Source organism: Wolffia australiana, chromosome 14 (genome assembly GCF_029677425.1).
Source record: "Wolffia australiana isolate 7733 chromosome 14, ASM2967742v1".
Lineage (NCBI taxonomy): Eukaryota > Viridiplantae > Streptophyta > Magnoliopsida > Alismatales > Araceae > Wolffia > Wolffia australiana.
This window is the reverse complement of record NC_135848.1, coordinates 12,923,681-12,946,131: the sequence shown is the minus strand read 5'-3', so window position 1 is coordinate 12,946,131 and position 22,451 is coordinate 12,923,681. Positions and strand designations below refer to the sequence as shown.

Here is a 22,451-nt window from a genome sequence, read left to right as displayed (position 1 = left end):
GACCAATACCCGCCACGGTGAGAAGATCGCCGGAGGCCGTTTTGACTTTAGAGGATCCAGACACGGGTTCATACGTTACAAAAGCTCTTGGATCAGGGGTCATATGAGCGGTGGCACCGGAATCAAGAAGCCAAGTGGAAGATGAAGAGGGATTGTCGGAAGGAGATGGGGGTGGAGGAAGAACGGTGGACATACCTGCGTGGGCCAAGGAACATGAGCCCACGACTGGAGGATCAAGCAAGCGGCGGAGGCGTTCCATCTCTTCCGGAGTAAAGCCGGCGGGTGAGGCACCAGTGGGACGAAGTCCGTATGGCATAGGCACTTGACCCGGAGGAGGCACTTGGCTGACGGAAGGTGCGACGGTAGCAAGGTTGCTCTGTTGCACGCGCTTCCGTTGAAGCCTGTAGCACGTCTCCTTGGAGTGGCCCCGCTTCTTGCAATAATTGCAAAAGAGAGAGGGATCACCCTTTGGAGACTCCTCAGACCGAGTAGTCGGACCACGCGGCAAAGAATCGGGTGGTGTCGTCGTCGATGGGCGCGCCGGAGAGGACTGAGCTACAAGTGCCGTGACTGGGGTCTGCATCTGCTGGAAGCGAGATTCTTCAATTCTGGCACTGCGAAGAGCATCCTTGAAGGTAAGCTCCTTCTCCCGATGGATTAGTTGAGCCCGTAGCGACTCATACTCTGGGTTCAGTCCCATGAGGAACTGGAACACCCGAAGTTGAAGAGTGTACTTGCGATCCACCGAGTGAGGATCCGGTGGCATGTAGTGGTCGATCTCATTCCACAAGGAGATGAGCTCCGTACTGTACTCCATAATGGTCCGGTCCCCTTGCCGCAGATTGGAGGCCCGATGCACCAACTCATACAAAGTGGCGATATTATGCTTCTTGGAGTGACTCTCAAGCGCCGCTTCCCAGACTGCCTTAGCCGACTCCAGGGACAGAAATTCACCCTTAACGCTGGGTGAAATGCTGTCCAAGAGCCAGCGATGAACAATCCCCTCGACATCCAGCCAATCGTAGTACTTCGGATCGGTCCTAGGAGGTCCGTCTTCCAGAAGGTGGCGCATGAGACGCCCCTTTAGGGTAATTTGGACGTACTGGCGCCATTGCAACAGATTAAAGCCAGTGAACATGCCATCTGGCGGCATCCGAGGCAAAGAGAAAGGTCCTGGGAGGAAGACCAGTTTCCGACTCAATAGGCGCCGCAGGTGCATGTGGCGCCGGCCGGCCGAGTTTGGCGTAACCGAGGAGGTCGGAGCTTCAGGTGACTCAACAGCAGCAATAGGATTCGTCATTGCTGAGATTTGGCCAAAGGAGAGGTGCTGAGATGGCTTGGACAGCACAAACGGCAGATGAAGGCCCAGTCAAAGCAACGCCCACAGTCGAAGCAAAGCTCACGGACGGCAGGCCGGACAAGCGTGCAGGAGGCTAAGGACAGCCAAAGACAAGCAAAGACAACCGTGCGCGGCAGTGGGCGGCCGTGCGCGGCTGTGTGCAGCCGTGCATGCGGAGCGCCGCGGCGCGTTGTTGCGGTTGTGCGCGCGCGTGTGCGGCTGCGCGCGCTGCTTGCGCTGCGCGCGGGCTGTCACGGCTGTGCGCGGCCGTAAAAGCTCTGCGCGCGGCCGAAGAATGCTGCGCGCGGTGTGCGGCAGCTGCGGCTGTGCGAGGGCGACGGCTGAGCGCAGAGGGCAACGGCGGTGCGCGAGATCAGGCCGGCCGGAGAGCTGCCTGAGATCTGAGCGCAGGAAGAGGAGAGTCCCAAGAACCCAGATTAGGGTTAGGGTTAGGGTTAGGGCTCTGATACCATGTAAACAAGAAAATGATTCTATTGATGGTGAGAATAGTGATTACAAGGGTTTATATAGGGGGCCCTAATGGCCCAAAGATAGAAGGGGCCAAATATAGAGAGGGCCAAACATAGAGAGGGCCAAATAATGCTCAACAATATCAAACTGCCGTCAGCCTCTCCAGAAACCAAGCTCAGTACACCACCTTATTCCATCAGCGTCACCTCATAACAGTGGAAGAGATCTTTCTTTTTTTGAAATTTTGAACTGTGATCACATGCCCATGCTGTGGTCACCAACGAGGACTTCCCAGGCGGTCACCCATCCTGGTACTGCTCTCGTCCAAGCACCCTTAACTTGGGAGTTCTAATGGTATCCGGTACACTAGTGTGCTGATACTAGTGCAACAGTGGAAGAGATCTTGTAGCAGATAACGAAGGCTACAGAGATAAATCCCTTCAGCAGCACACACAACAGACTGTGAGAAGGTGGTCCTTGTCCTTCCGGGACATCATATGAAGTTCATTTGCCTCAACATCTACTAATAGAATAAGCAGGTGGAAGGGTCTCTTACTGGGAGAATATTAGGAGATCATCTGGTGGTAAATCTTGTCTCTGAAAAAAATCTATCATACAAGACACGGAGGCATTCATTCACCAGTGGATTCTGGCCACTATGACCCCAGACATGATTTTGATATGGTCCTTTACATAGAATAAAAGAGGGGAAAGAAGAGACGTCAATGTGAGACGCAGACAGAAGGGGTCAACATGGGACACGACGAGGTACATAAGATCATCACGTGAAGCACCACGTAACAGCTTAGAACTCAAAGGGCTACAACAGGCCCATTAATAAAGAGGGAAAAATAAGCCCAATAAAGAATAAGGACCCCGATTGGGAATATATAAGAACCAGTGGTGGGAGAGAAAGACGCAGGCAATAGGATCCAAGAATCAGCTGGTTGGTCGTTCTCTTGGGACAGAGCTGGATTCGGCTGGGTCACGGGGAGGAAGGCGACGCACTAGGATCTGGGATCCCCAGTGGAAGGCAAGATAATCGAGGTCAATCTGATCTTCTGTACTGATCAAGCATGACGTCGAATATCCACCGCACAGTGCAGGTGCGTTCTGTTTTCTTTGATAGATACCATTTTTTAGAGATACAATCGTATCATATTTCTAATGTCCTTATGGGGATTCAGCGGACTTGTGGGCAGAAAATACAAGAATTTCTGCAAGCTGCACGATGATTGGAAATTATATGTTTTGAATGCCAAGGTAGACCATGAGTCCCTCAGAATTTGTACGCAATGCAAATTGAAGATCATAGGTCTCATGTAATTGTGCAAATTCTTAATGTGGATTTGTGTAATCATGCAAATTGAAGGCTAAATAGGGGAAAATTGATCATTACTGGACAATGAAGAATCCACATTCTGAGGAAAGGAGGTATATTCTAAAGCAGAGACCTTCTATATTTCTTATGGACTTTTTACAAATCCACGTTCAGAATTTGCACACATACATGAGGCCTATGGTCTCCTTGGCACAAAATATTAATGCAACTTGGGTGAGATTCCTCAGACTTTGTTTACTGGAGAAACAGACCGTCTGACCCCATTTTTCTACTTGTATGAAGTGCCTGAGAATGATGGGAATTTATATATGTGGCTGGCATTAGGCGAGTTCAATTCAATCAGGAAAAAGATCATTAAGTTAGCAAGACTTTGTAGTACGAAAAAAAGATGACTTAGCAATTACTACCTCTAGACAATCTAAACAGAACAAGGATTCAGAGAAGAAAAAAACAAAAAAATGATTACTGAAGAAAAGAAGGAGAAATACCATTTGAGGTAAAGAAAAAAAGGGTCCAGATTAAAATTAATAAGACAATGGAGCTCTAAAATAAGTGATCGCAGAAGAAAAAAAATAAACAAGTACCTGTAGACGCTCATATGCCTTTTGTACAGAGACAAATTTGTCTCTGCCTTCAGGGTTTTTGTCCGGATGATACTTCATCGCAAGCTTTTTGTATTGTCTTTTAAGTTTTTCCTCATCAATGTTCTTTTTCTTTATGTAAGTGCCATCAGTGTCGACATCAGCAACAGATGCTTCATTCACACTGGTACCTTCACCCATCTGCACTTCATCCATGGAAATCTCAAGTATTCTGCATGCATCCTCCTCAGAAAGATCCAACGGCCTCCGTGTCAACTCTTCACGCCACATTGCTAGCAGTGACTGTAAGAACTCAACATGCTCAACAATGGGCCAGTTGGGAAAACGAACTTCATCACACAAGTTTCTCAGGTAATATCGGTGGCACCACATTTCATCTCTTAGCTCTGCGTACGTCACCGGTGGCATAGGAGCATACTCATACAGCGAATGACAGTGCTGAGATAATTTCTGAGGAAAATCGCCAAGATGCTGCAAAACCTGAAGCACCACGGTAATAACCAACATAAACCGACTGACTTCACATCAATGGGGAGATAAGATTAAAATGTCACATGACAAAAAAATACCTGGCAAATTAGATGTTCAGCTCTCATCTTATGCGTCCAAATGATCTCTGGGGTATCAGAATCAGAAACCATAGCAGCAGCAAATGCAATAGGTCCACTTCTTTCAAGTACATACAATAAAGATTCTGGAAGGAGCCCACCTAAAACACTACGTTTTGCTAACGGCAGTGAAGAAGACACTGCTGCCTCTTCACCTCCATGAAATGCTTGATGCATGTGCGTGACAAAGAAGAGCTGAGCAATAGAATGAAGGTTGGAGCCTGGATATGCAAGAGCAAAATAAAAGGCACCGGTACTGTACAACCTGATCATGGCTTTGGGATTTCTAGTAACGATAGCTTTCAGTAGGCCAGCAGCAGCTTCAACAATAGCAGGCTCCCCAGTAAGCAAAGCCTACAATTAATTTTTAAAAGATAAAATCGAGGGAATAAAAGAATGCACCGGAATGAAGAAGGAAAAAAGAGAAAAGACATGAATGTGAATACAGAATGGAAAATTCATATCAACTGACGCTACATCTACAAGACAGGAATATCAAATGAAGCAACCAGCATAGAAATATCAAACGAGACAGATTTCTTTCAAGCATCACGAGTGTCAGAAAGAACACCATTGCTTTCGAGCGTTACATATATGCCAAAAGAGAAGTATTTTTTTTCTGGAAAGGAGTAAAATATTGGTAATTACAATAACAAACTTATTCAACACTGGACGAGGCCTCAGAACAAAGAACTGCCTTTCAGTCTGCTGTCCTAATCCTCATCGGGGCATTGTCAGACTAGCAGAAAATTTCTTTCTGGACTGTTTATTTTTTTCCGGAAAAAGAAATGATTCAAGTTCAGTGAACTGGTCTGCATTCCATGTGAGCGCTTTCCTTGAGGATAAGTCACTCAAAAAAGAAGAAGGTGCAAACATACCGATAACAAAACTGAAATACCGATTACATCATCAATTATCCAAAACACCAGGTCATGAACGAGGAACTAATATACATTACGTAAATGCAGATAGAGCGGAGGATTAATGTTGTCGAAAGTGGATTGGAAACTTCAAAAAAATTGATACACGTGATTCTACTCGCAAACAATGCCGAACATCAAGGGAGTAAAAACACGCAAACAACTGATGCTGTTTGACACTATCTTTTCTCTGTGTAATTCTGGTTACCATGACGCTCCATGCTAAATTGTAACATGAAGGCCTTGGTTCATGGGAAATCTTCTGAAAAGGACTGTAAAAAAGAGGCCAGTCAAACTACTAAGAAATGACCAAACAATGAAATAATAAAAGACAATGGGATAGAAAACGAAGGATCCAAGAGTAAAACGTCCTTATTATGAAACCATAATGACCTACTCACCAAGGAGTTCAAATCACGAAAGGAAATGTAAAAGTGCAGTATGACTGGTTTTTACGCCAAAAAGAAAACGATAAACTACAATCCTGACAATTTTGATGCTTCATTAAAGTCCCGCATCATGTAGAGAGAAGTGTAATATCTTAAGATATTAAAAAGTAATTAATTTTCCTATTGCCTGAAGAGACCCCTTTTGGACTTTTTAATTTCTTGAAGTAAGATCATATCAGAAAAACATTCGTCACAATTCCTAGTAAGCGAGGCGACTACCCAGAGTTACAACATAAAACTTGGAGATGACAAAAGATAATAAAAAGTAATCTCCAAAATGGATAAAACCAAGGAGTATAGATCAAGGGTCACCTGTGCGACATGTGGAAGGCACCTTGGGCTTGACAAAATCCTTTTCACTCTTGGCGTGGGCGTAACAATCTCCCCTGCATCGTCAAGGTCTGAATGTGCTGACACCATATAATGTAATATTGATAATGCAGCTTCCCCGACCTAAAAATTTACATTAAAAATTAAAAAAAACTAATTGTCTTCAAGGGACATAAAAAATCATCAACAAGAAATTTAACTTCAAAAATTACAGATAAAAAGTGTTAGCTGTAGTTGAATTCTATTCTTTACACTTCTATAATTGTACCTCCCCTTTTTGCACTATCCTCCGTTTCATGTATGGCAAGTTATCATAGGCCCATTCATATGTACCACATATTAGAATCCTTGTATATACAGGGTTACATGGGTGCCGTTAGGGTTAAAGCAGCATCCTGTTTGTTTTCTTCCAGCTCTCGGCTATGGCTTCATTGTTCCAGAACTCACAAAGAGATCCAAAGAACAATGTATATAGAATATTTTTTTGAAGAAATATAGGAGAGATCACAAAAAATTGGTGACCTCCCATCACGTATATACAACAAATTAAAAACTCATGGGCATAAATTGAGGCCCTGCAAACAAAGTATCGGTCTACATCTATTTCCTCAACGTAGAGTACATCATTAAATCAAAAAAAACTCTCGTTCCAATGGTGTCCGTAAAAAGTACCTGAACAGGGGTTAAAACAGGAACTCCACGCCCCAATACCCATCGCAATTCACGTATATCACGCAGTTTTTTCCAATCAAGCATTCCAGATGCATGTATTCGAGTTGACCAATTAATAGATTTCTTTGACCATAACCTACGAATAGCATCCTTTTCTAGTGGACCTGTACGTATCTCATCCCCATCAATAAACATCCATTCTTTCTGCGGTTCCATGAAAGCAGTAGCTGCAATCAAATTAGACTGTAGAGGTATTGAAGTTCTTTCTGAAGTTTCATGAGCTACAGTCAATAGGTCAACAGATAAAACACAGCCACCCACTAAGACACAAGCCTCAATGTTTAAATGATCCTTCATCAGCGCCTGAAATATAAAATGATTTCATTAGCAATCCAAAGTTCGAGAACATGAAAAAAATATCGGAAATAAGCAAACTAAACTAGTGGTTGAACTTAGAAAAGAAACACTAATTAAGACGCAATACGAACAGGCACAGTAAAGATTATATATTTTATCCATGCACAACACATGAAAAGGAGATTAAGACACATAAATACTGTAAGCAAGACACTGTCTTCACGCCTTTTTATCTTTATTATATTACATCATTCTCTTTATCTTCTTCGCTTCCTGATTTTGCTACTAGGCCCAGTAAATTTAGGGCCCGCAGTTAACTCCATAAATATGGGCGGACTACCCAGAAAAACAATGATTCTGCTATTTGAGAAAGAACCTAGCACATGTTGTCCAGGTATAGCCAGGTTTGCCACCAGCTGGAGGAGAAGGGAGCTGACAAATACGTTCCTGTTGGAATTCAAGGGGTGAGTACCTTTGCGCAGCTATGTGGGATAGATGCAACTATTATTTTCAATTCTGTTGTGATTTTGGGCTGCAGGATTTTGTAATTTGTGAAATTAAACATGGGTTATTAAGAAGTACCCAACACTAGATGACCAACCAAAGGTAAAAAGCAAGTGAATCAAATCTCCTTGTTTCAGCCGAATTATGATCAAGGCAGCAGCGGAAAGCCCACTAATCTACCTTTCTCTTGACCTATTCCCTCTGTTCTATCGATTCCAGTATGGAATAAGAGCACAGTAGATCAGGTTGTTAGCTCAGAAAGAATAGTGAATCAGAAAATTATTCCCCAAATAGGGGAGAGCAGAGCATTCCACCAAAGCCACTGGTTAATACAATAAGGCAGATCAAGCATGAAGGTTCACTAGCCTTTCTTCATTATTTTCAGCATCATCTGGCGATACTTTCAGTTATTAAAAAAGAACCAGGGAAAGATAATAAAGTATGATTCAATAGATCTCGCCTTCATAAAGAGTAAATAAGGCTTCCATATTTTTTTGATATTCCTTAACGTGAAATAATACTTGAAATGCATGTAGCCATTAAGATTTTTCTAAACTCCTATGCTTTCTGCTGTTTTAATATTTATTCAAGGAACGAGAATGAATGCATCAGCAGATATAATACTTGATAAAAAGTATTGATGAATTCAGGTAAAGTTAAAATTGAAATAAATCACACTTGCACTGGAAGCGAGTATCACTTTGATTCATGATTTCCCTGAATTTCCCCGCCAAACACAAGCACACAAGAAGCTCAGAAAAAAAATATGAATACTTTTAATTGTGATAAAAGTTGAACTATGACGCCAAAAGATGAATCGGGGATCGATTGACATACACAATTACCTTTAAAAGAAGAAGAAGACGGTGCCGCAGTGCCCGATCGTCGGTCCTATCCAAGAGTACAGTGACGTGAGCAGTACCATCAAAAGGGCCGATAACCTTATAATGTTGTTCATACACAATTGTCATGGCTCGAGCACAAAGCTCTCTGACAGAAGAACCTCCACCTCCACCGAATCCATCCAATCTTCCCATATCACACCAATCGTCAGAAGCACCCAACTCATCAGGGATAGCACCTTCTACTGTGAGTCCCGTATCAGCATCACATAGAAACTGATGGTACAATGCTCTAAAGAACTTGACAGGATCTCGCAGTGGAAAATCATGGGCACGGCAACCATTTCCACTTTCCAGAAGCAGCCGCAAGTAATATTGGCCGACACAAACTTCTTTTGCTAAGCTGGGATAGCTCACTGAAAATTCTGTATAATTCCACGAAATTCTAGGTGCCTGGTCTGCTGTAGGAAATGCCTCCATTGTGGCAGATCCGGGGACAATGTCTTCTGAACGCTCTTTTTCAACATCTAATTTATGGACCTCAGCTTGCAGGGACTCTCTTAATTCCTGCCTTGTACGCTCGTTCCATATCAAATCAGCTCTATTGTGGTCCAAACCAAATTCTTTCCAGAACTCATGCCAGTTGCACAATAACCTGCCAGAACCAACCGGTGTGTCCTCAAGTACGACTTGTGCAGGAGCAGGAAAATCAGCAGCTATGGAGGACTGAGCTTCATTGACATCACAATCACCTGGCTTCAGAATTAAGTTTTCAGGGTTCACAGCACCGTCAGAAGTTGCAGGCTGAAAACCTTCCCCAAATGCTTCTGCCATTGAATTTCTGTCCGGAACAATAGGAGTTGAAGCAGAAACCTGTCCAACAGTCAATTCAGCAGGAGGCAAAGCATGGGTGACATTTTTTCTGTTATCTACAGCTTCAACACCAGCTGATGTTATTATAACATCTGTAGCAACTCCATTCTGAGCCCTTCTCTGATTAAGAATACCTCTGCGCCTCCTTGTAAATGGTGCATCGTGACCAGACTGATTCAAAGAGTCTTCGGCCAAACTTCCCTCAGGACGAGTCTGCAGATAGGCAACAAGCCCAGGTGGAAGAATTCTAGAGAGTAGCTCATAAGCTGGTTGATAAGAATCTGCCCAAAGCGCAACAAGGTGTTGACTAACATCACGCCTTTCCCCGTTTGCATGAAAGAAAGCATGATGTAAATGCCTCAAAAGAGCACCATCTCTAAGGGCAGCATCACGCATGGATTCTGCTGCAATTGCATCCTCTTCAGCAATTGTACGCATTATGTTTGCAATTGTCTCTCGCACACTCTCAGCAGGATGACCAAACAAAGTAAATAATCTCCTTCTTAAACCTGCCACTTGACGTAGAAGTTCAACAAAAGTAGTGTGTTGGGTGGTTTCTGCGTGGGGTTCACAAAGCATTGCTTCAAGAACCTCAACGGCAGACATTGAAAGTAAGGGTGAAACAGACATGGGTTTCAACCTGTTCACAAGAATAGTTACAGAAGTGAGGCTGGAAAATAAAACTGACTTTGTGTGCATGAAAGTTGCATGTCTTTCTCCCTTGGAGTCCATGATCATCAAATCAGTGTCACCAGGGCCACCACCAATAAGAAAAGCAACAAGCCCTGCAGCTTCAGCGGCCACTCCCTCGGAACCATTCCTAAGTAACCCCATTATCCTTCCAACAGCAGCAGGAAATGACAACACGTGTGAGGCCGCACTTCTGGACGCAAGAAGTCTCCGTAAGCATGAAAGAAAGCCAATGACTGTTGCAGCTGCTTTCGGTGATGGCGGTGGCGGAGGAGGAGCATCAGGAGGAAGATTTGCTGTAGCTGGAAGCATTGTGATCAAAGCCATGAGAACCACCTCGGGCACTTCCATATTGAAAGGTACTCCACTGTATGGTACACATGCATTGAATTCCCTGATTCTTCGCCACAGTCTTGCTCTTGACCCAGGGACGGAACCTCCTTCAGCAACGGCATCTTTTGCAGCAACTGACAAATGTTTCAAATGCATTGTTGTGCTCTCAGAGTCAGCTACAAGACGTGGCTGAGATTGCTGATATGGCCTTCCATAAGGGGGATCCAATCGGTGTCCTGGCATTGTCAACCTGGGCAGAACAGGAATAGGGAATTGTCCCTGCAAGTGATTGGATTAGGAATCCAAACATTCAAAAATGAATTTTCCAATTTTTATCCCTTATAACCAAAAGATAAGCTTAACATATCTCAACCAAGACATTCCCAACATTTTATATATTAATGAATTTCAATTTTCTCACAGACTAGGGAAAAAAACATGTGTAACATATGCGTGATGAATTTCTCACAGACGTATGACCCTCACACTTCAGGAATAACATATGTAAGTATTTATTTCCAAAAGTGACAATAAGCATGTGGCATTGAATAATTGCAATGATTCTCTGCCATAAAATATTTAGAAACAATTTCAATAAAGTTAAATTAGATCTACCTACTTCTGTTTGTAACGCATCCTTAACTGCAGCTAACAAGCTGTCGCGGGAGGCACTCGTGTACACCTGAAATGGAAGCCTGGAAAATCAAGAAGGCTGCCATTTTCTCACCACGCACAACATCTTGCTTAAGTGGATCCAGTTCTTACGTGAGTTGGGCAACCATCATTGAATTCAACAGCAAACATCTGAGGCTCCTCCGCAAAACGAACAAGGCCACTGATGGCAGATAAAGGTCTAACGATGACAGCCTGACAACGGAAAAGAGGACAGTAGTAGAGTGAGTAGAGAAAGCTTCAGCGTCCAGAAATAGCATCATTTTACAGAAAAACATTGTACCAGTGTTAACAGAAAAAATATTTAACTAGATGCAGTTAAATAACAGCAGAGGAAGTAATGTTTCTATGCATGCGACAAAAATGACAGGACACAACATCATCCTTGCAAAAGAAGTTGGAGGCTCTTCCACAGAAATCTTGAAGTCCAGGCTCAAAACTAGTGTAAGCGTAGGGGGGATATTTATCTTTTTATATCTTATTTTGTCCTTTGAAGAGGGCATAATTATACCCAAAGGCCATCAAGTTTAACTTGTTATTATCTCTTTTCTCCTTAAGTCTGTAATTTTGTGGCGCGGTATAATTGCTCTCATGAGAGAGGTTTAGATTTATATCCATCGTTTTGGGTCCACTGAGACCCGAACCAGTGTAAGCCAATATAAATCTCGTGCATGTTGTGTCACATCTCATTGAGGTATTCTTTCCTTTTTTTGATCTTCTTGCTGGCGGGTAGGGCTACACCAGGTGGTCCAAAGGGGGCAGGAAGAAAGGGAAACTTCACAAAGGAAATCTAAATCAGAAGTTAAAACCACGCAAATTCAAACAGCTTTATACTTAAATTAAACGACGGAGACATGGCCCTCAGTTGAAATGGAACCAATCGTTCATTGAAAAAAAATAATTAAGTTTGAATTTTTATAATATGATACATGGTCAATCGTTCATCACCATAGTAGAAAAGTTTAATATGCCTGATATGAGCCTAACCTATTAAAGCACTGTCTACAACTGACACCGACAAAAAAGACTCTGCCCTAAATATTTGATTTTATTTGCATAAAATTGTGAGATTCTCTGATCCGCTTTGGACCACCTGTTGGAACCTAGCAGCCAGCAGGAGAACATTCAGAAACGCCTGATACTTATGTTGTGTTACATTAGGTATGGTATCCGATTTAAACGGATCCCATACCAGCACGGACACAATGTTGGATAGTTAAAGGATACAGACAGAACTACAAAGAACAATAGTTAGCATACAGAACATAAATGGGCATCAGCTGACAAAATGACCACCAGTCAGTTTCAAGATCTACAAGGTGCTCATGCAGATCCTAAGTTGCCACACACTGTGCACTTGAGACGATTGGGTGAACATTCAACCAAATTAATTAAGAGGTCTGCATTTCTGATTAGAATTAGAGAAATATTATTTATTCTATCTCAAAAAAGATGTTCTTAGTGCAGTTAGAAGTTTCCAGAAAAGAAGAGCCATCGTTTAATAAAATCACCTGATACACCAGACGAACTTCAAAATACCGGATCATATATATTATAGGTACCTCGTAGTTCTCTGGCCGCCTTTCAATAAGTGAAGCTTTCGTGAGGATAAGCTGCCTGGGCACTGAATCCCCACGTTCATCAAGTCCCCCTTTAGGACCAATAACCAAGCTCAGTCCAGAGACACTCTTGGTTCCATGGGCGCCAGATCGCAGCCTAGTCACCAACCACCCGCCATAGGGCGTCTCATCAGCTCCAACAGCCTCCCTTGCTGAGAAGTAAAAAAGCTATTTGAAAAATTGCGTAAAAGATTAAGGCACAGAGAAGAAAACCATAAAATACGCAAATCTGAAAGAGAATGCAGAATCTAAAGCCTTATCAATTGTATCAACAGCCGAATAGAATATATATTTGAAAGTTCGGACTGATTAATTTGAAGAAACGATTAGCATCTACAATGAAGATCAAAGAGATTGTAAATGGTCGTAACACTATATCCACAAGTCCTATGAACCATGTTCATTTCACATAATAAGAGAGTGTGTACTTGCAGGTATGACCAAGTCCATAAGACGCAATTTAATCAGTGAAACATTTCCAGAGATTAAAGAATAAATTGATCCAAAGCATAATAAGATGAGTAGGGATAAAAAAAGTAATGGTTAGTTAACATGGACGGTCTTATTAGTGCATGAAGAAGGGCCAATGCACATACGGAACTAGGCTGACAGTACCAGATGTAAGAGGGAATTTGCAAGAGGGCTCTAAGAGTTACTTAAATCTCCATCATTCATGAGATAAAACTCCCTCTGAAACCAGTATGAGTCCTCTTTCCATCATTCACTCCCTCTGAAACCAGTATGAGTCCTCTTTCCATCATTCACTCCCTCTGAAACCAGTATGAGTCCTCTTTCCATCATTCACTCCCTCTGAAACCAGTATGAGTCCTCTTTCCATCATTCACTCCCTCTGAAACCAGTATGAGTCCTCTTTCCATCATTCACTCCCTCTGAAACCAGTATGAGATAAAACTCTACACATCATGTAGAATTACGCTTGCAGACTGAAAATGAGACATAGGACGGCTGGGTTTGGAGAGGCCTATCCTTTTTGTTTAGGGTAGTATCACTAAGGATAGAAGGGTGAGTCAAAATCCAATCACCGTGGGAGATATCAGACCAAAACATTAATGAAGGATGGATTTAGTCATTCACATGGAGTATTCCTGGATGTGGAAAATAAAACCTAAGTCGGTGCTTCCTTAGGCAGACGGGACCATTCACCAATGGAGGACATTACTGAACGTAGGGAATTATAGATGCTTTTAAGGGAACTACAAAAGTATGATTCCCAGCTAGAAAGACACAATAAAGTTTGTCCTTTGATCCTCAATTGAAACGACAAATTTATCAATTTAAACCGTACCCTTTGTTGAACCTGTATTGATAGTATAGTCTGGAACACATAAACCATAGATGTCAAGCAACACGCGAAGTGAGGATGAATAAAACGATGAGAATTTTCGTCACAACTCTGACTTAGAAATAACAGACCCCAACTACGTCTTCTCACATGAATCCAGAGAAACTCATCCGGTTCAACAAAACCGTGTCAAAATAAACAGGACCTAATATAGCCCAGAGCTCATAATTGATCTTACCTCTTTGCTTTATGAAGTCTGCTGTTGTCAATGTCTGGGATCTGTCGACAGCTATAGAAACACCAACTACCGTCTTTGCAACCTTGGTCTGAATCAAATGATTAAGATTCATATCAGCATTTGAATCCATCCCACAATAAATGGAAAAATAACATAACTCATTTGTCGAGGAAAAACATCATATTGAAAAAGCAAATATCTCACCAAGCTTGAAATTATTGCGTTTGTGGAACTTCCCGGGGCCGCGAGAAAAGCTTTTGACTTCCGTCCATGTAGAGAACATAGAACAAAGGGTGCGTTATCCACGCTTTTATTTCCATAAATATCATCAAGAAGAACGATTGCTGGAGACGCCATGTCTCTGAAATCCAGGCACCACCGAAGATTTCCTGACGGACATTCCACTATTTCAACCCCGACAGCAGTGATTCTTATTTTCTGCATCATAAGACGAGCTTCAGAACCCATGCAAAAGCCTACAAATAAATTGGATACGCTACAGGTTAGAAGAGATACTAACATATGAAATCCACTCCGTTGTCCTTCGCCGCAAATGCAGCACAGAGAACTCTGAGATCGGCGATGCACGCGGCCAATGAATTCGATGCAGCTCCGTCAAAATGCTAGCCCTGTGAGGCGAAGAAAACTTAAATTCATCGAACTTCCCGCGGTTAGGCCTGCGCAATCTGATCTTGAATTCCTGAAACGTATCATCATCTTGAACGGGCTCGGCGCCTTCGTAATCGCCAGGGATGTTATAAGAGTTGGTCACGGCGAGAGTGGTCGGGTGCAAGGTGACGATCAGAGAGTGAGAAATGCAGAGAATCCTCTTATACCGCCCGCGCCATAGAGTGTGCTTCACAACGAAATACCTACAGAGATATTCAGGCTCCTCCGCCGAAGCAGCGGGCGGGGCGATCGGCAGCGAAGAATCGTTGGATGTCTGGTGGTCGGTTGATGCAGCGGCGTGTCGGCTCACGAAATCCATGGATGGCGGAGGCAGACGATCGAGATGGTAGGATCGGCGCGCATTAGGGTTGCGGAAGAAGAAGAGGAGACGGAAGCCCGCCTCCAACGGGCCCTGAACACTCTGATTCGCCCCCAGCGCTCTAGTTCGATCGAAGCATGAAATTCATCAATTTCTCCAACGCGAACGAACAGATTAACGAATCAATCGGAATTCCTCGCAGATCTAGCCGGGAAGAACAACGATCGGACTCCTTCGACGGCAAGATCAGCCCCAAATTCCATGGCTACGGCTCCTCTTCGCCAGCATTTCCTCTCCTCCGAGGAACTAACTGTCTTGGAGTCGGCGAGGGGGAGCTGTTAAACCGCGGAGGCGGATCCCGTCACCGCCCCGGCCGCGCCGGCTAGCACCCCTGGTCCAGCCCCTGGCTCGAAACGGCCCGGGTCGGTACCCGCACCGGGCGGTCACCGTATCCAAACCTCCACGTGGCGTTTTGCGTCGCCCAATAGGAAAAAGCCGCGTGTAGCGAGGGAGAAAAAATTAAAGAAAATAGTGAGAAAAAATGCTGACCGTCGATCCGGGTCTGAGAGATTTCTTGCTGTATAAGTAACGACGGTGGCGAGCGGGGAGAGAAGGGCTCGGAGCTTTCTCAGGTGACCGTCGATCATGGCGGCTCTGAGACGCTTGTTGAGGAGCCCCGCTCGCGCTTGTTTTCTCCCGCAATGTTCAGCGGGGAAGAGGCTGATTTCTTCTGCGATTTCTGAGCCGGAATTGCGGTTTCCTGAGTTGTTGAATCACCGGCAGTTTCCCGATCGAAAGGATTCCAGTGATAGGGATGTTCGCTGGGTGTTCTTGGGATGCCCTGGCGTTGGGAAGGGTACGTACGCCAGTCGCCTGTGTAATCTGCTCGGAGTTCCTCATATCGCCACTGGAGATCTTGTTCGGGATGAACTCAACTCTTCTGGCCCTCTTGCTGAGCAGGTTTTCCTCCCTCGGTTGTCTTTCAGTTGTTAATTACTATTAAAAGCGCAGCATTTCATTGTTCGTGTTCTATGTTTTTTCCTATTTGAAGCGTTTGAGTTATCTTATTTTGTTGAATCAAATTTTAATTGTTTTTGCAGCTTCGAGGAATTGTGAACCAAGGAAAATTGGTTTCTGACGAGATCATCGTCAACATTCTGGCCAAGAGGCTCGAAGAAGGAGAAGCCAAGGGTGAATCTGGATTCATTCTCGATGGGTTTCCGCGAACCATTAAACAAGCTGTGAGCAGCCTGGTGTTTTATTATTTCTATCTTAAAATTTTACCTTCAAATATCATGATCTAATTTCAATCTCGTAATCATAGAAACATCTCACCAGTACTGGTTTCTTTTTTTACCCCCCATAGTATGATTATATACCTCATTGACCCGTATATAGTCTTCTATATTTATCCTAGTACAGCTAATAAAATTTTATTCCTGCTCGAAAGTTGCATCCTTGAAGTCATGAACAATGCCAAACATTAAGTTTTGAATAATGCAATTTTTTTTTGGGATAATGCTATCATTTTTTTTTCGGTGTAATGCAAGATTCTGCGTGCTTGTAATGACTTTTTTTCTATTTGTTTGATTCTCAGGAAATCCTAGAAGGTGTTACTGACATCGACTTGGTGATAAATCTAAAGCTACGTGAGGATGTGCTGGTGGAGAAGTGTCTGGGAAGACGGATCTGTAGTCAGTGCGGGAAAAATTTCAACGTCGCTTCTATTGAAAGTAAAGGAGAAGATGGAAGGCCGGGGATATATATGGCTCCGCTACTCCCTCCATCTGGATGTGCATCGAAGCTCATCACCAGGGCTGATGATACTGAAGAGGTTGTGAAAGAGAGGCTCCGGATATACAATGACATGGTCAGTGATTTCTTTATCATCCTTTTTAAATTTATTTTCTATAAATTTCTCAAAGTTTGATACGTTTCTAATGCTTCCGCCGTCAATGAATCATGTTTTAGAATAAGGATGCCATGGCATAGCATACGAATCGACTGTCCTTTTTACTTCGATTTGATGCTCTGTTCTTGTCATTTTGAATGAACATATGTGGGTTGATCGAGTATTTCATGAAGTTCGAAATCATGTTATCAGACTTTGTAGAGCTAAACGGAAGAAAGTGTTGATTATTCGTTCCTGTAAGAGTCTGAAACACGTGATATCTTGGAAGGTCTTTTCTGTAACTATTTGCCTCGGAACAAACAGTGACGAAGCTCCGAATATAACTTTTTTAATCGTTTCTGGTTGTTTGACGACATTACCTGCTACTCAAAGTTTCGACCATCAACAAATTCCGTTTGCGACTATCAATAAGATGTATGATCACATGGCATTTCGTTTTTACTTCTAGTTTAGGCTATCAAACTTGTGCAAGTACATTGAGTATTTCATGAAGTTTGTGTTCATGACATCAAACACTTTGTTGCGAAACAAAGACAACAGTTCATCAATCGTTCCTGTTGACAAACATGATATTTGAGAATGCGTTTTGCTGCAAATATTTGCTAACTATAAGTGAAAATTACAGTAATATGCTTTTGTTTATGTTTTTCATCTCTGCAAACTCATAAATGTCCATTGTTATGTTTCCTCAGAGTCTGCCGGTGGAGGATTTCTACCGAAGCCGGGATAAACTTCTGGAATTCGACTTGCCCGGGGGAATTCCAGAATCCTGGCCGAAGCTCCTCGATCTTCTGAATCTCAGCGACCAAGACGTCAAACAGTCGGCGGCCGCTTGACGTTATCTATGAAGGTGATAAGCATCCTGGGTTCACCAAAGTTTTTGCCCTTCTGTTGTTTTCCTCTTACAAAATAAGATTACAATTTGGCCACCAGACGCCAGAGGATCTGGTGAAAACTCTTGCCAATCGTTGACAAAATATTTTTTCCTAAATAATTTGGACGTGTGGGAATAATTTTATCTTAGTTTTTCAATATTGAATGGAATGCATGTTTTCTCTCGAGTAACTGAAATAAAACATATTGAATTGTATACATGTACCGTGAGAGACGGCGTGCCATAGCATGTTTCAGAGCATCGAAAGGAAAATGGGAGAACTCACACGCTGAACAGCCATACACTGAGTTCGTCAGTCCTTGGTGGGCTGAAATCCAAAGCCCATCAGGCAGCCACTTTCTTGGCGGTCACAGAGTTGATGATCTGGGCGAACTCCGGGCCCTGCATTTAGAGTCATCAAAGATTAAGAGTTAATCCGCTTTGTTTGTTCAATGTTAAGTGTTAATCTACTCGTCTCAGGTTCGGCGATCAGATCAGATCAGATCGAGGGAATCCGGAGAGATCACAGATCCCTGGTTTTGCTCTGATCGATGGTCTTAGATCTCAACGATCTGATCAACTTTGTGATTGATCAAAAATTGATGCTTCTTTATCAGAAGCTAGCAGAAGCCAACCTTCAATGATGCGCCGCCCACGAGAAACCCGTCGATGTCTTCTCGCTTTGCCAGATCTGCGCAGTTGCTCCCATTGACAGAGCCTAAAACACAGGTTCTTAGAATTAATGAGAGTATTTGGGTTATAAACGGGGTTTCAAATTGGGTTTCAATATTTGCTCAAGAAACACCCTTTGATTGATAATGCAGGGAAGAATACCTCCGTATATTATCCGGGTGCTAGAAGCCACTTCAGTGGAGACATTGTTCTTCAGCCAATCGCGGACTGCCGCGTGTACTTCTTGGGCCTGCTCAGGTGTGGCCACCTTTCCAGTTCCAATAGCCCACACGGGCTCGTATGCAATGACAATATTCTCCCAGCTAGGAACAGCATCTGCGGCACAAATAGTTTATTCCTTCATCAAACCCACCTGTGGATCTTCCATCCAGAGGCAAAAAAGGAATGAAATATTCTCACCAGCGAAGGCTTTCAATTGTCTAAAACAGACGTCGAAAGTCTTCCCTGATTCTCTTTCCTCCAGCAATTCTCCAATGCATGCAATTACTTTGATGCCCTGGTCCAATGCGTATGCGGCTTTCTTCCCAATGAACTGAAGACAATAACAATTTTTGTCTCCTGTCAAAAAGCATATAGAATTTTTTTTTTCAAGTTCGTTTTCTGTTACTAAATACCTCATCGTTTTCTTTAATGATATGCCGCCTCTCCGAGTGCCCTAGAATAACCCACTGGCAGCCAATGTCCTTCAACTGTTCGGCACTGGTGATGATATTGCATATCATTTAATTAAAGGTAACACCATCATTAGTAAATATTGGCATCATGCCAGAGTAATTTAAGTGGGAGATTACCTGATTTCTCCGGTGTAGGCACCGGTTTTTCCCACCCAGCAGTTCTGAGCAGATATCTCAATACGGCCACCAAGCGAGTTCTTCACCTGGTCAATATATATGAACGGAGGAGATACCACCACATCTGCCATACAATCATAAGAAAATTAGGTTTTACTGCAAAGAATTCAAACGAGGTAATCACATCTTCAAGCTACCATCTCGACAGGAAATGTTAATTTCTGTTGATACTGCTTCAAAATAAAGATAGATGATGAGAACAAGTTTCCCAGCACTCTCTGAGAATGAGATAAAAACTATACAAAAACACTATTTATGTAATTGACACAAGGTAATAAACTTATTTGTATGCGTGCTGATATGGTTCTTAATTATACACAAACGATACATATTTCCTTGATAAACTAGCCGATGAATCTTGGAATGAAAAATCCCCAAGTGTCTAATTGATGCAGACCATGAAAGGAATATACAGAGACATAAGAAGATAATAACCAGATTAAATTGTTAATACAAAGATAAAAAAGAGGCTTACAAGGAGGAAATGTCGTCCTATATCTTGAAATTAAGTGAAATCAAATGTAGTCCGCAGGATAAATAAATAGTTAAAGACAATTTAATCTGGTGTTTTGTACTCAGATGTTTCAAAATATGTTATGTAGAACTCAAGATAAATTAAAATTAGAATTATTTTACCATTACAGGACTTAGCATTATTTATAAGATAATGAATTGTTTTTATAAACTGACCAACATCAGGCTCAATATTTGCAGCGTTCAAATCCGCGACAAGCGTGCTGATGGAGTCCTTCGTCCCATTCTAAACGAGAAAAAAAAAAGCCAAAATGATAGCCGTTAGACAAAGATAAGAAATCCTTCAATAGCAAATTTCCGAGAAATTAAAGCATTGTTCGCTAGATTGCATTAAATAAATTAGAAGAGAGTAAAATCACGCGGAAACCGTACTTACACATTTCCAGTTGCCTCCAACGAAAAACTGTGAACAGCAAACAAGTTAAATGATTAGATGAACGGATAGGATTCAATAGATAACATAAATTAAATAAAAGAATAGGCCTCCCAAGTGAAAACGTTACGAAATGAAGTAGAACAAAAAAATTCGAATGAGATTTATTTTGACAAAAAATGCGCTTGGAATGCTGAAACTATTACAGGCAAACGCAGGGAGGCAGGCAAAACCCTTTAAATCCTCAATCAGAGACGGACGAATATCATACAATTTTGTAAACACTTATTTTATTTCTTTAATTGGAAATTAATTCCTCTGATAATTTTATTTAATTATAAAGAAATTAGTAAAAAGCATCATTTCGAAAAAGGCTTTACTTTAAAAGAAAACCGAGCAGGATTACCTTCAGAATCAACTCCCTAAGGGTTATAATTTTACTAAAACTAGTGTCATGCAGTCAAAAAACATTTCAGAGCAGTTCTACCTCGAAACGGCGGGGAAAGCCCATCGAAATCAAGCGTAGAATATATTTCAAAGTTGATAAGAAAAATCAAGCACTAATACCCATGAACAATCAAGCTAGATCTGATCCCCCTTCGAGAATTCTCGTCGCAGAAAACGCATGAAAAATACTGTCTTTATTCGAAGAAATACGATTTCTCAATCAGAGACAGGTGAATTACATCAACTTTTCTCAGGACATCAAACACTTTTCGAATTCAACTAGATTCCTCTGAAAATCCTATTTCTTCGATTATAAACAAATAACAAAACCAATCAGTTTAAAAGAGGCTTTTCTTACAAAGAAAACCTCGCAGGATTACCTCAAAGCCAACCCATGCAGCCAAAATTATCCAGAACGCAAAATCAACATCGAGAATTCCAAATTCAGAAAAGAAACAACATCAAATGACGCATTTTCCACCATGCAACACGCAATTCCAATGAACCAAACCCAACAGCATTGGCATCCCCACCGCAATTATAGCTCAAAAACGCATCGATTCAAAAGAATTAACCACGAGGAACACCTAGATCTACCCAAACACAGAGAATTCCCCCCGGGGCGGAAAAAAAAAAACCCGAAAAAACCAAGATCTCACCTTCCCGGAGCCAGCCATGGCGACCACGGCCCGGCAACCCTTCCCACCGGGGCTCGACGCGACGCGAAGCTGGCGATGGATCTGGCCAAGGTGGGCATCGGAGATTGATCTCTGATCTTGCTTCAGAAAAACTTGGCGCAATCCAGAATACTGAGGACAAATCAAGGATCGAGGGCAGGAGAGCTGCGCAGCTAGAGAGGTCGACGATGAACCAGCCATTTCTCTCTCCTCCCCCCTCTCTCTCTCTCTCTCTCTAACTCTCCTTCTCCCACCGCTTTCAACGATAACTCGACAAGGGGACGCCATTCAGAAATCAGCCATGGGGATATGTATACAATCTTCCGGACGAAACTACCCCTGTTATTTTTTCCCCCCTGCACCCCGGAGTAATATTAATGCTCAAAATGCCCTCCTTAAGAATTAAATTAAATTAAAAAGCTGGTCACGCGTTTTCCGAGGAAACGGCGAGTCGGGTTGTTAGGTGTGATTTTCTTCTCTTGGGGTCCGCCGTACATTTTTCCTTATGGTACAGTTTTAATGTTGGTTTAGAATAATGCCAAGTGATCGAATTAGTAGTTATATAAGTGTGGGATATTCTAATGAGATTTAATTGAATGGAGGCCGGGTCTCCTTACAAGCGATATTTTGAATTTTAGACTATTGTTTAAGCCTTCTTAATTTTTTTTAAAACTTGATGCTGACTGGTTTAACTTAGTACAATGCCCGTCAGCCTGGATGGCGGGTAGGTGCAGTGTGAGACAATGGCTGAGTTCCAGAAGCATCCATCCGATCATTCTTGACAATCTCTAGGGAACAGAAACATGTCATTTGTTACGTCATTTGTCATGGTGAGGGAGATGTGACAGGTGACGTGATGGTGATGGATGATGTTTTATAAGAGTGTGACAGTGATAGATCTTGTGATGAAATTCATGTGACGGTTGACGTGAGGGTGA

At 42.5% G+C, this 22,451-nt stretch overlaps 3 protein-coding genes and 1 pseudogene across 4 annotated transcripts in view; 1 reads left to right on the top strand and 3 right to left on the bottom strand.

Moving 5' to 3' along the window:
* The window catches only part of GRV2 (DNAJ heat shock N-terminal domain-containing protein), a 31,700-nt gene extending 16,235 nt beyond the window's left edge, over positions 1-15,465 (bottom strand). For both annotated transcript variants that reach the window (XM_078586640.1, XM_078586641.1), the window contains exons 1-11: positions 14,685-15,465; positions 14,369-14,602; positions 14,165-14,252; positions 12,567-12,775; positions 11,098-11,199; positions 10,952-11,014; positions 8,440-10,611; positions 6,734-7,096; positions 6,044-6,184; positions 4,324-4,716; positions 3,737-4,234 (exon numbers count right to left, since the gene is read on the bottom strand). In XM_078586640.1, coding sequence (XP_078442766.1) covers positions 3,737-4,234; positions 4,324-4,716; positions 6,044-6,184; positions 6,734-7,096; positions 8,440-10,611; positions 10,952-11,014; positions 11,098-11,199; positions 12,567-12,775; positions 14,165-14,252; positions 14,369-14,602; positions 14,685-15,152 — 4,731 coding nt within the window. In that variant the 5' untranslated portion in view covers positions 15,153-15,465. The remainder of the gene's footprint in view (positions 1-3,736; positions 4,235-4,323; positions 4,717-6,043; positions 6,185-6,733; positions 7,097-8,439; positions 10,612-10,951; positions 11,015-11,097; positions 11,200-12,566; positions 12,776-14,164; positions 14,253-14,368; positions 14,603-14,684) is intronic.
* On the bottom strand, positions 2,079-2,201 carry LOC144712564 (5S ribosomal RNA; annotated as a pseudogene).
* A 286-nt stretch (positions 15,466-15,751) lies between the features above and the next one.
* LOC144711602 (putative adenylate kinase 1, chloroplastic) lies at positions 15,752-18,125 on the top strand. Its single transcript, XM_078585583.1, has 4 exons — positions 15,752-16,112; positions 16,253-16,393; positions 16,750-17,022; positions 17,757-18,125. Exons 1-4 carry the CDS (start codon positions 15,798-15,800, stop codon positions 17,898-17,900), a joined length of 873 nt encoding a protein of 290 aa, XP_078441709.1. The 5' UTR covers positions 15,752-15,797; the 3' UTR covers positions 17,901-18,125.
* TIM (triosephosphate isomerase) lies at positions 18,115-21,811 on the bottom strand. The gene is made up of 9 exons (XM_078585582.1): positions 21,496-21,811; positions 20,393-20,419; positions 20,173-20,242; positions 19,423-19,546; positions 19,246-19,330; positions 19,031-19,163; positions 18,773-18,946; positions 18,574-18,656; positions 18,115-18,340 (listed from the first exon to the last, which is right to left on the bottom strand). The coding sequence occupies exons 1-9, from the start codon at positions 21,799-21,801 to the stop codon at positions 18,284-18,286; spliced, it is 1,059 nt and encodes a 352-aa protein (XP_078441708.1). The 5' UTR covers positions 21,802-21,811; the 3' UTR covers positions 18,115-18,283.
* Positions 21,812-22,451: the final 640 nt, after the last annotated feature.

Excerpts from the sequence above, each read along its gene's own strand:
- LOC144711602 (XM_078585583.1), top strand. The coding sequence starts at position 15,798 with ATGGCGGCTCTGAGACGCTTGTTGAGGAGCCCCGCTCGCGCTTGTTTT. Across the intron at positions 16,113-16,252 it reads CTGGCCCTCTTGCTGAGCAG|CTTCGAGGAATTGTGAACCA; the intron begins GTTTTCCTCCCT and ends TTGTTTTTGCAG. Across the intron at positions 17,023-17,756 it reads TCCGGATATACAATGACATG|AGTCTGCCGGTGGAGGATTT; the intron begins GTCAGTGATTTC and ends ATGTTTCCTCAG.
- TIM (XM_078585582.1), bottom strand. The coding sequence starts at position 21,801 with ATGGCGTCCCCTTGTCGAGTTATCGTTGAAAGCGGTGGGAGAAGGAGA. Across the intron at positions 20,243-20,392 it reads TTGGAGGCAACTGGAAATGT|AATGGGACGAAGGACTCCAT; the intron begins GTAAGTACGGTT and ends TTTCTCGTTTAG. Across the intron at positions 18,947-19,030 it reads ACAATTGAAAGCCTTCGCTG|ATGCTGTTCCTAGCTGGGAG; the intron begins GTGAGAATATTT and ends TTTGTGCCGCAG.